Source organism: Ptychodera flava, chromosome 6 (assembly GCF_041260155.1).
Source record: "Ptychodera flava strain L36383 chromosome 6, AS_Pfla_20210202, whole genome shotgun sequence".
Classification (NCBI taxonomy): Eukaryota; Metazoa; Hemichordata; class Enteropneusta; family Ptychoderidae; genus Ptychodera; species Ptychodera flava.
Genome location: NC_091933.1, coordinates 19,454,094 through 19,467,469, shown reverse-complemented (window position 1 = coordinate 19,467,469; position 13,376 = coordinate 19,454,094). Strand labels below are relative to the sequence as shown.

Sequence of the window (13,376 nt, the reverse complement as noted above, 5' to 3'; positions counted from 1 at the left end):
CGTCTGTGTGTCTGTGTGTCTGTGTGTCTGTCTGTCTGTCTGTTGGTCCATTTTCTCAAAAACGGCTGAACGTATTTCAGTCAAATTTGGTAGACATCTTCAGAATTCAAATGGCTAGAACTGAAAAGGTTTTGGTGGGCGTGGCTTGGATATTAATGAAGTTATGAAAGTTTTAATTTTTCTGTTACGCCGCGTATGACAAGTGAAAACAATCGACTGTTTGAGGGCGCTGTGAAATGTGCTTGTCCAGGTTGGCTACAGCTGGATAGCTCTGGTTTCAACCACGGTCCCTCCGTGTTTCAACCTCGTATTGAACATTAAAAATATGATATTTTATTACTCATTCAACTCACTATTCAAGATAAAATATCGTTTAGCAAATTAGCTTCATCCTTGGTAATTGATTGTTTCCCTCGCTGCTCGATCGCCAGAAATGAGTACATACGTTCTTAGCCCTGCGTACGATGCTGTGTGTTCCGCTACAGCTATTAATAGCCCCGCTCACCACAGCCCTGCAAAGACCCGTACGTAGAGTTGGTGACTTCAAATCCATTTTTGGACTTGACGTAAAAAGCCAAATTACTGCCGAAATTCAGCGTTCTTGGCCCAAGTCGTATCCCTGCCTACCGCAGCTACTCGATTGCTTCCAAAAATGCCAGTCTTTTATTCTTTTTTCGTAAATAACCGTCGATGTCGGCAACTCTCTCGCTAGCCCTGCGTACGTACGCAGTGTACGCTGTGCATTCCCTGTGTGCGTTCCTAACACACAGCGTACACTGCGTACGTAATACGTTCTCTACCTAGCCTCATGGCATGGAAGTGCTGATGAATAATAACTTGGGTCAAAGGTATTGAAGTGTCCAATCAGGTTCGTGCACAGAGTCCAAGGCCATGACCTACCTACTTCATGTACTGCTGCACTAAAACATTTTACACAAAGTGATTTCTGAATTCAGTCACTCGGCCGCGCTGATCGCTAATCTTGAGTTTTGACTGTTGATGTCGTCGTGTCGACGTTTGACTTTAAGAATCGTGTGGGTTACTCTGGACATAGCGAACCAAAAGCTAGATTATCGAAGGTTAGCGTCATAATATTTGATCAATGCATTTTTCTCTGAGAATGAGATGTAGAGTGACACTTTTCAATCTTGTGTGTGTGTCAGCGAATTTATATTCCGGCATGGTTCCGCTGAGATCAGCATAATATTATGGCGACGTATTGACAGTCTGTGTCTTTTAAGTTGCTTTTCAAGATTGTATTAGCTACAGAACCAACAATGACAAATTTTTCATGAGATTTCCATGTTGGCATTGATGTTAAATCAGGAGCAGTAGGCTAGCTCCTGCCATGCTCCTGCGTACAATAGGTCTGCGTTTCCCGGCGGTACGGTGGTAGGCCGACGGCTTGTACCACACTGTCCACAGGACAGCACGTGGTAGAGGCCGTGTGCACAAACCTGTACGCAGAGCTTCGAATACACTAGACAGAGTTCGTGTTTCCGTAAATTAGGCATTGAACTTGACAATATAGGCAATAACCAGAATCATCGACCATCGCCTGACAAGTGCACCATAGTCAGCTGTACATGAGTTGCGTGGCGTGGTGAGCAGGTTCCCATGGGTATTTATTTTTTGAAACGCGTACTTCAAAGGTCACGAACTCATTTTGCTGCTACACGGCGCGGCACAGATGATTGTATCGTTTTTTGGGCGCATTGAGATACTGTGAAGTAGGTCAACTCGTTCTACATGGCAATTATATGTGAAATATGCAGAATTTATACGCAAACGCGACCTCTGCCAGTTAAGAGCCTGCTCAGCCATTTGCACTTGCATCGACAGATATTGTTGGATCATAATTTTTCAAATGGTTTCTTTTCTTTTTTTTCATTGCGTAATACAGTGGGGATAATGTCAAATTTAGATAGATTGGATTAATTTCGGGAATAAAAACAATGTAATGTCATAAAAGCCAATACCCCAAGAAGTACTTTACAAATGTGCACGCGAGGCAATTCAGTTCATATCTGGTTTTATGGTATGGTGTTTTAATTGAAGTTGTTTGTGTATGGGTCATAGCAAAAGCTATCTTCAATTTACCATCTTAGCCAGTGTGATTTACCTTTGAGGGACAAAGAGAGCTGCAGTCCTTTAACATTATTTTTGTCCCATTTGTATCATTGAAATTATAAAAGATATTCCTGTACATTATTTGATGTCCATTGCTTGAGGTTACCTCTTGTGGGGTCAGGGGCGGGGTCAGACACAGAGAGAGTGCCAGGGTGGTAGGGGGTCTGGAGCAATGGATCTTTAAAGCTTGAAAGATGCTAACCCTGTTGTTTGAAAGCAATATCTTCAAACCTACTCATAGCCATGTACCAGTCAAAGAACAGACAGCTGCCAGGACGAACATGTAGCCAAACCCTTACACAGAGCTCAGCGGGACTGTATTTGACATAGTCGTGTTCTCCATGGACATTTCTTGATTTCCTGATTCTCAGTCCTTTTCATTTCCTTGGTAAAAAGGTACCCAAAGAAACTGAAGTTGTGCTCCTTTAATGGGCATAGAGTCTTGTTTAATGTTTCAGTTATACTATCATACCGGTAGGTCGATCATAACTATAATATAACTTTAACTTCCATCATTAGTTCCGGAAAAAAAACCAACTATATATACATACAGACTAACACCGCCATTGCAACAATTTTGCCGTTTGTTGCAAAATCATTCTAAGTCACTGAGAGTCTCCTAGAATATAGAATCAGCCTGATCAGAACATCTCAGTCTTCCATTCAAACAGGCAGGTTTGTAGAGACACTGCAGAACTGTACATGCACACTCACACAACCCAATCATGTTCCCACATTCGACTAGTAACAGTATGAGAAACCACTTGCCCTTGCCAATGGCTTCTTTTTAGAATCATTCCTCTTTTCACTGTTCAAAAGTACCATATTAGCATGCCCTCTGTGTTGAGACATAAACCTTTCAAAGAGCTCATTACTCAAAATGTGTTATGGAGTGCAAGCAGCAACAACCACGAGGTCAGACCCATTGAGAATCCTCTTGATGTCGATCGATTTCTAATTTGTATAAAAGTGAACTTAAAAAAAAACTAATTTAATTAATTATGTAGACAGTGCTCTGTGCTTTTGCAATAATGTACCACATATGTCATTTTTCATTTGTGTCAGTATAATCAGTATAATTGAACTTGAAGGAACAGTTTTATCTGGTTTATCGTATATGTAACATAATATATCACATATCTGTTTTAACATGAAAATAAAAAGACATCAAAATTAGAAGTCTTGTGGTTCATGCGTATACCTCGTGGACATGTAGTGGTGTTGCTGGTTCCCAACATACTCAATGGCTTTGAAACTTGTTGATCACTTGTGTTAGGTAGAGTTAAACAGGCCAATGTTTTAATGATCATAAAATATGCTAGTACTACTTTCAATAACGTGTAATTAGAGCTGAGTTCATTGTCATGGTTACCGAGATGCTGAATGTCTGTTTAATCATTCATTAGCAACCGTTATATCAACGATACGTGTCAATCAACATAATGCTTTGATTGCATAATGCATGTATAATGTAATATGACTTCGCGTCTCAGGAGAAACCTTATCTTGTGTTACTGGTTTGAATGATACCATGTACTGGATTTCGATGCAATGCACTTAACCTGTTCACCCCCAATTGCCTGTAAACAGGTCCACAATCACCATTGATAATAATTAATTTGGGCAAGACCATTGTGGTGGATGAGGTTAAAACACGGTCCCTCCACAGGAGGGAGCGTGGTTAAAATAACCCTCGTCCTCATTCATGCTCGCTCAATATCCCTGACAACATACCCTGATAATTTATTTGCCACTACAACTCTCCTGTCAGTCAGGAAGCTTTGTGTCGAGGCCCTTTTCACCCAATTTTATGAATAATTAACCTAGCATGTGGCGTTACCACGAAAAGGTGATCATTACAAGATCTTGGTGACACAGGGGTTAGGTTTTTGTGTTTGATTGACGATGCATATACAAAAGAAGGGTTGTTGTTTTTTCTTTTGAGTGGAATCGTCTAGGATGTGTAATTGGACAATGGGATTAGTGCCCTATCTGACCTTAAATGTCTCAGTAGCAGGCTGTGGTGTGCTAATTTTGTTGTATTTTTTGGGAGTGGCACCCCCTCCCTGTCTGTACAAGTACTTTGTTTAGCACTGTGTACTGGTAACAGAGCGTCCTTGGACTACCAAGTTTTCTGCACACACTTGTCTGTTCCAGACAATTTCGTCTTTTATCATCAACGTAACAAGTGGGCTTTTTCTGTAGTTGGATTCTGGTTGGAAACTGATTCATGCTCAGTGTCAATTTACTGTACGTGTAATCCAGCACAGACAGCAAGGAATTCCTATTCATACAGGTGTTTTTTGTGGACTGCAGTGAGGTTCTGATGTTTGCTCTGAGTTGTCCTTGATGCCATTACCAGAACCCAGTGGATAATTACTTGGATCCTAGTTCAAAGCTAGTGGACAGCTATCTGTAAATCCGAACAGCGCAGTTTTCTGATGTGCAAGCCTGCTGAAAGTGCGCCGCATACTGTACAAATATAATTAAAAATACATTACCCGTTGCTAAGGGTGATATGATAATTTTAGTTTATACAAGTAGCACACTGCAGCTGCCGGTGAGTTGAACAACTACAAAATAAGTATGGCATCGGATTGATGGCTGCCGCCCTGCCTTGAAAGCAGGATTGTCAATATTTTTGACTATGTTTAGTGGATTTTGGATGGGAACAGTGGAGGTTATGCTCACCGAGAAGATATAACAGATGTGTCAAAGTGCCTATAGCCATGCCAAAACGGAGGAAATTAAAGGTGAGATCGGGAAATTAAAGATAACCTGATTTCTAAAGAGCAACATAACGATAAATGTCACTTACATTTTAATCCATCCATGTCTGTGTTTTTCAATAACATCAATCAACTAGCGATGCACTGATTCTTGTAAGCTATGGATTTATCCCAGTCTTTACGCAACAATACTTGGATAAACGTTTTTCTTTTGTCAGGCATTTCTCACCATTCCAAAGTGACACTGATCATGCCATCATACATCAACAGATTACTTACCATACGGTACTTATTTCAGGAAGGGTGATATTTTTCACCAGTTGTAATATCAGATCAATATCAATCTCATCATTGGCTTGGCATGTCGCCCCTTTAGAAGCAGTTGATAGACACTCCAGAAAAATCATTTATAAAAATCCAGCTGCTGATATCGTTTATAGCCGACATTCAAAGCTTTGCTCTCTGACCGTGAAAAGAGTTTAAAAATATCACTGCCGTGAACGGGGAGTGTTGAAACCACTGAATGCACTCCTACACAATGTAGTGCAACTCTTTCAGTGCGTCACTGTTTTTTTTGTTGAGTTTGAACTTTGAAATCAGCATTGTAGTCATTGAAATGTAATCTATGGGGAAGATATTGACAATATTTAAATCAAGATGAAGCTCTGCGCTCCAAAAGTATTCATTGGTTATCAGCGATAATCCAAGGCTGCTTAAAAGATACTAGAGATTCAACAGATTTGTTACATCTTAGATTAACTTTATACTTTAAAGAAATATTTATCGCTATTTACATGATATATGTGATGCACAAACTACCGTACATACATTGTATTTGATAAATGTTGCATCACTAAGATCAACATGCGACTCCTTAGAAAATAAGTTTTCCGATTCATATATAATTATGAAAATTTTAATGAAAAATAGTAATAAAATGGTTAATTTCCCTATCTAGGACAACATACTACCAATAAATTTTAATTAGCATAGACTTCAATACTTTTGTTCCGGTGAGCCTATTTGTAGTTTAAAGCAAGGTCTCTGTTCAATCATTAAAAATATTTCAATTGTGCATTTGATCTACCATGGTATGTTAGCCTTCAATATATTGTATCATGGGCATCCAACAAAGCCACTGATTCATGAAGAAATCTGTTTGTTAGCAATTTCTTAGCAGATAGGCACATAATGTTTTACATTGATAGGGAGGGATATTTTCATTTTCCTGCTCTGTGATTGGGTAGTTAGGCAGTGCATGACTGGATGGTAGCTGGCAAGTTTTTTGAACTTCTTTTGTCGGGAGAGGATTGTGACTGGCATTGGTGTGTGTGATAGCAAAAGGCAGTGAGGAGAGTTTTGTCGTCAGGAAAGGGAGCTGAGTTAGAATGTCTCAAAATAGGCTGATTTGCTATCCCTTTCGCACATAAAAGCAAAACAAGTACACATGTACTGAAGTGTTTCTTTTTTCCCCGTTCGCACTTTCAATTTCTCCATGCAAAACTATGTGCGATATTTAGGCAGTTTTTGTCATCTCATTTTTTTGAAAAATGTTGCTTTCCATTTCTTGTACAAGTTGTAGATAAATATTCAACTTCAACCTGTACACAAGTATCTCAATTTTTAGAACAGAAATGGCAATGGGAATGGATATAAAATCATGAAATTTTTCAAATTGTAAAATGTAGCTGGACTTGGTTGAACGCACGCAGTATAGATGGTTTTTGCTGTAGTCATGGAGATATACCTGTACATAACAGTCTCTCACCTACAGCACAATGCATATGCTTTCAGTCGTCAACATCTTTATTGACATGTACCCTCAGGGGTAATTTTTAGTCATCTCATCAGGATTTGATGTCAATTGACGACATGAATCCTGGTGTAATTGTGTCTGAAAGCCCCACTGATAGATAGATGAATAATTTATTCATAGCCGCAAAATAAATGTTCGACAAGAATAATATCCGCTTTCTTCATTAAATTTTTCTTCACGCATGGAGTGTTTGACAGCAGTCTTGTCAAAGGGAATGAACATGTCTTTTGACACTTTATATCATATCAAATATTCCTAGTCAGTTTCTGTTTTTTTTTTCATTTTTAATGTTCATTATTCTGTCAGAAGCATTTTGTCTGTTAGTCCTGTTTAACTGTTATACTGTTCTACATGTGGGGCACTACAATGGTGTAGTTACTAGAACATTACCTTTCTCTGCTATAAACAGCATGTTTTAGGAAGAGCTTTTATCAAAAATGTTCTTTTGATGTTTTTCTTTTTCTTTCAAATTGGAAAATCCAATACATCTAATGAAGCATGTACCGGTGTCTGTCATAGGCTATTGTTTCCATAAAGCAGAGAGGAAGACGTGACTACAGTACCAGTGTATTGAGAGAGTAATATTCAGTTCAAGGAATCTTATATGGGTATATGTTGTCCTGTTTGTGTTTTGCTGAAAAAATGGATCATTTCAACAAATGAGCGTGTTCAGTCTTGTTCCATCGTATGTGTACTCTATCAGTTTTGTCAAGATAATTTTGCCATAGAATTCATCCCATACATGGTGTTTTTGCTGCTACAGTTGTAAAACTTTACGGAAATAGTCTTTCCTGCATGCATTCTGAAGTTAAGCGGGACGATGGATGTGAAATCCAGAAAATAGCCAGCATCTCTGCTGCAATAATTCATCAAGAGAAAAAAAATCAACATTGGTTGCACTTGCATGTAGTAAAGCGTGTCAAGAGGAAAGTTTTTCCCCAGGAGAAAGAATTCCTGAGCGAAGAAAGATTTTTTGATTAGTTTGATAATCAGAATTCTACTCTGCAGGAATTACTTGTCATCCATTTGCTGTTTATCTCATTTTAATTATTCTAAAATGATGTGAGATTTTTATATGCTTTGAGTACTTACACTACATGCATGTTTAATTAGTTCAAGAACTACTGATATTTACATTGTAACCATGCACTCTACATATATAATTGAAATTTCCTTCATAACTGATAAATGGTTTGTATGATGATGGTTACTGTGTTTGATGAAGTCACGTTGTCATGGTTACAGCTGTCAACAAAGCAGACATTTTATTGGCCCAGTCAATCACCAAAATTGCATGTGGTTCATTGTCAATAACAAAAATTCTGGTCTCCTTGACTGCCAAGTGAAGTGTGTTACTTTGTTGCTACACCCAGCCCTTGGAAATTAATTCAATTTGAGTATTTCTCTCAGTTGTTTTTTGCAAGCAAATTATAATGGTGAAAATTTGATTTGAGTTCGTATTACAATTCAATTTACAGGCTACCGTTAAATTTATTAGTGTATGTACATAATTGAGTTTGTTTGTCTCAGTCTCTTCGATATCACCAGCTCAGCAGGTTTTTTCCCAGTAGAGTTTAGAGTATATTGGTCTGTTTCTATATTCAAGTACATGTTCCAAAAGACAGACAACATGAACATTATAGAATTAGTATCTTCATAGCGTTGTGTGTTTCTTGAAATTTGTCAAGAACATGACAATATTCTTTTTTCCAATGAAAAGCTCTCCCCAAGTGAAGCATTTCACAGGGTCTTGCCCATTGCCAGCGCAACATTTGTTTATCATGACAGACGGTTCAAGTGTTCGCTGCCATGCCAGGGCCATGCATTGGCAGCAAGACAACTCTGTAATCCCCAAATCAGTAGGTATTCTATGTCAAAGAATTGTTGTGCATCACAGATACGGTACAGTGTCCCTCATGCACTCTGACATGTCAAAATGTGTTGACAACGGCATGACAGTGAAATCTAGGATTAACACAATGCTACTGTGTGTAGCAGATGGCATGTTTTCATACAACTTGATTGGTATGTGTGTTTGTATACCTTGTAATTTGTATCAGTTGTACTCAACAGTACAAAGTTAAACACCATTTGTAGCATATATATATATATATATATATATATATATATATATGTATATATATAGAAGAAACTTAGGTTGAAACACACTACCACACCTGGTTGTTAGGTTCCAAACGTATTTATTATACCTCAAACACAACGTTTCGCTCTAAATTTAGAGCTTCTTCAGGTGTTTTCTACAATAAAAAGTACAAACATGAAAATTACAATGGTTGAATTGTATAGGAAAACAAGCAATGTAGAGTTATAAGTCTGTGAAAATCTGGAAATGTACATGAATGACAGGAGAGACTAAAAAATTACAATGGTTGAATTGTATAGAAAAACGAGCAATGTGGAGTTACAAGTATCTGAAAATCTGTAAATGTACATAAATGAAATGAGAGTGACTAACCTCGAGGTTGTGAGTACGGTCAAAACTGTCTGGACCTACGACGAGAGCTGGAAATTGGCGCGCTGAAGTCCGGGGGTGGGGGGGTGGGGGGGGTTACTTTAAATACTCGTATGTTGGGGCGCTGTATGTAAATTTTGGGCGAATGTTTAGGCCAGCTGGAGACAATGTGTCAAGTTTTTTGATCCATTGTGATTGTGTGTGTATATATATATATATATATATATATATATATATATATATATATTTATACACACATGTAATATGGATGTATATCTATATTACACTCTTGTGCATACAACAAAATATTGTTAATTAAGATATTTATTTGCTGCTACATTTAATGATCTAAGCCTCAAATTTGCAGCAGCACAGAGTAATTGTCCTTAGCTGTCACTCACATTCATACAGAATTCAGACTCTGAGCTCTTTAATGCTGACCTTTGATACAGTACTATAACTTTCTCCAGGTCACGTTTCATCAATGAAAGATTTTTGAATGAATAAATGGTCCCTGTTATGATGGGCTTCAATTTTGTACATCATGGTTTTTCTCTTGTTTCCTGTTTGATTTCTTCTCAAGAAATATCACTCACCAAATAATTTTGTTGATGTTTTTGTTTTTGCAGTATGAAAAGAGTAAAATGCCATTCAAGAGTGGCAGGCTAACTCCAGTGGTACTTACAAAACACAAAAATAGAGAGAAGACAGGTGCCAAAGAGGTTAGTCACATTCTCCTTTGTCAAATCCTTGTAAATCTGTACAATGACATGAATCATTATGTCAGCATAGGGTGCTTGATTTGCTGACAGGCTGTCTTGGAGCAAGTTTTTCTGTGTTTCTTGTACAACAACTTGCATATCATAGAGGTCATGTGTTACATACATTCACAAGAGTATTATGGGTAAAATCAGTGGTATTTGCAATAAAGCCAGTTTTTTACCATGTGGGTATTCCACGGACAATGAACATACCGAGTAATGTAGGTCAGCAAAAGCTGATTTAGTCCGCAAACGAATTTACTCTTCTGCGTTATACACCATACTCCATTTTAGGGGTCAAAAAAAGTCCCCACCTTTAAAACATGTCACATCACAGAATAGTAAATATAGCATGTTTTGTTTGTTAATTTTTACCGAGTATAATGTTCCATAAATAAACGCTTGTGAAGACGCTTACATTGTTGTTAGTGACCGAGCGGTTACCAGAGACAACAGTAAACAGGGTCTGTCTTTCAGAGGTCTGTCTACGTGCACACATGACCGGCCAACTGTGCCCACTGTTTGAAATCAAGCAATTGTCATTTCAAAGTTTCCACAAAAAGGCAGTTTGATTCCGCCGCTCGCCAGTCAAGGTGGTTTTTTTTTTGTGTGTGATTTCAAAGGAATTTCTTTTTCATTTACCGGGCTACAAAAGACCAGAGTGGTTCAGTGGCCTAAATAGCCATTGAAGCATTGATCGCAACGCTGGCAGCCCACTACCGGTGTACTAAACATGTCCGCCCCTTCACTGGCTGTTCAGTCTAAATTAAGCACAGCTGTAGACTAAACACCGATGAAATATTGATAGAACAGGAAATGAAATATATCAGTCGCTGAAAGTGTTTCAGAAAAAGTGACAGCTTCAAAATGGCCATTTTGGCATTTTTCTGTTGTCAACGTTTTATACCATAAATGTGTGTATTACTTCAATGATACAGTATGTTACACAGCGCATCGTCCAATGATATTTGAGGCGACAAAAGTAGGTATTCATTCATAATAATGAAAACAAGTATGATTATTAACTATCGACATGAATTCAAAAAATCTATAAAAACGTCAACCAAACCAATTAAAGATGTTGTAAACAATATTTGTAAATCATACCAAAGTGGAACCCCCATATAGCTGTCTACCGGGTGTAAAAATTACGACAGTGGCACATCAGGGCTTTTATACAAAATTAGTCGCTTCTTGTGTGTTCTGGAAACAACCTGTAGAATACTTGAATTGTAAAGCACAGTGTACAGGTTAATGGCTGCGTGTTGACCTTGGAAACTTCATGAGAATCTGACCTTGCCAATAAAAGAGGTATTCAGGTCGCCACATACTTGAGAATGCTGGTGTGTTCAAGTATTTCAATGAATTGTGGCTATAGAGTATAATGTATGTCACTTTGTAAGTCAGGTACGATCTTGAAATGCACAGAGAGATTTTGATTACAAGAAAAATTTGGCTTCCCCATGCAGCTTTCGGTTTACATCAAGGGTGCAGAATAGTTGGCCAGATTATCTTTATTTTAGCCAAGTAAAATATCAATGTTAGGGTGCCTCTATGAATAGAGATACAACCCTATAGTATGATTTTGCTGAGATATGACTCGGCATTATCATCCAATAGACTAGTCCCTTTTTACAGTGTAATGTATGGCGTGTTGTTAGTACATGGTCAGTTTTTCTTCCCATTTTTGCATTCTTTTTCAAAAGACAAAACATTCATGACTGCCAAATCAAGGTCAAACTCATTGCCATTGTGTGTGTGTGTCCGAGGTTGATTTATAAACTCCCACATAGGTGGGTCAGCACCTGTTTTGTAGTTTAATAAAGCCAAGTGAAGTACATGAATGAAGCAGTATAAAACCTTCAAGTAGTCTTGGACTTTGTCTGTGACTCTCCACAGTGGTGATAGACTGCTGGTATTTACAAATCAGAACATAAACTGATGGCAATACAGTGCATTGTTTTTCATAACAATGTAATTTTTTTCTTGAAAGCCCCTGTAACTACATCTTTTTGCAGTTTTTTGATGAGATGGTTTGGAATCAAATGCAATTTCTATAAATGCTTACTGAAGTGTGACCACAGAACATTGTTCAGACATTCACGGCAAATGCACAACTTACATTTTAACAGCTAATAATTTTTGAGCTGCAACTCAAATATGGCTGCCGCATATATGTGTGTAAGCCTGTGAATTTAATCGACCAAATCTAGCCACAAGGATAGAAAAATTGACATTTTCAAAGACAACATGGCTCAATAATGGGAATCAGAGACATTTGTCTGGATGGTATTTTTTTGATAATGCAAAAAATACAGCTAATTAGGCTTTAAGTTTCAATTTAGTTTCACCAAAGAGCTTATATGTAAATACACTGATCAAAGATATGGCAAATTCAATACCTTTTGGTTGAAACATAAACAGTTGAGCAGATGAGATTGCTTTGATTCATCCATTAATTTGTCTGTTTGTTATTTACCTTTCCACAGACTGACACTTCCCAAGTTGCATGGGTGACGCCAACAGAAACACCCACAAAGTTTGATATAGAAAATGGCAACCGAGAGAATTTACCCCCTGTTATTTCAAGGTCCACATCCCTTTCGACAAGCCTGCCACCAAAGTCACCCAAGCCGCCGACGGCGCCGCAAACTCAGTCAAGTTTTCATTTACAGAGGTTACAGGAAGGTAAGCTGAGCTAAAAAAAACAATAAGTGAACTGTGGAAAAGAAGAATAAAACAAGTCTTAATGGATGTTTTATTGAAAATTTTGATCTGACATCACTCAAAACATTGTTTTGTTGACTCTACAGGCCGCTCCAGAGGGGTATTTCGATTGGGCCACTGACACCCCCTCTTTTTTTGAGCAATCTATTTATATACAGTGTATTAATATTAATGGTCAAACAAAATGTATTTTCAAAACAGATAAGTATGCAAATTGGGAGTTGTTATGCAAATTTGTCACCCTCTTTGATTTCCAAGCTGTGGAGAACACCATATACCAACTCTACAGTCATCATCTTCTAGTTTGTAAATTCTGTCCTTTACAAAACCTCCATGAAACATCCACCAATGTATAGAGTCCTGGTAACATTCCTTTTTTCCCTGCTAATATTTCACCTTGTAACCCTACCATGCGTATCTGTTGTTTTACTCACGCAGGTCCATTTGCCAACAGCAATGTCAATTTTGCGCTTCGAAAGAACAGAACTCAAATAGTTCGTGCTAGAGTACCGTCCAACACAAGGCATTCACATCCTCCATTTGAAGGAGATAAAAGTAAGTAGGGTAAAATGATTAATTAAGATTATAAGTAGTCTTTTTACTGTGACATTTACAAATTCATAAGTCAGAAGTGAAGTCAGTAGATGTCTGATGTTTGAGATCTGTGTTGGACTAGTTCAATGGGCAGCAAATAAGATTCAAGTTATAGATCATTGAAATCATAATTATTGTGCCCGTTG

General features: G+C 37.9%; 1 protein-coding gene across 7 annotated transcripts in view; it reads left to right on the top strand.

The window, feature by feature from the left end:
• Nucleotides 1-13,376, top strand: part of LOC139135068 (tubulin tyrosine ligase 3-like) — a 38,606-nt gene that overhangs the window by 4,338 nt on the left and 20,892 nt on the right. For 5 of the 7 annotated variants that reach the window (XM_070702264.1, XM_070702262.1, XM_070702263.1 and 2 more), the window contains 3 exons: nucleotides 9,778-9,870; nucleotides 12,399-12,597; nucleotides 13,075-13,191. In XM_070702264.1, coding sequence (XP_070558365.1) covers nucleotides 9,778-9,870; nucleotides 12,399-12,597; nucleotides 13,075-13,191 — 409 coding nt within the window. Of the gene's footprint in view, nucleotides 1-4,209; nucleotides 4,884-9,777; nucleotides 9,871-12,398; nucleotides 12,598-13,074; nucleotides 13,192-13,376 lie in introns of those variants that run through there. The other 2 variants (XM_070702268.1, XM_070702266.1) reach the window with 2 other exon arrangements.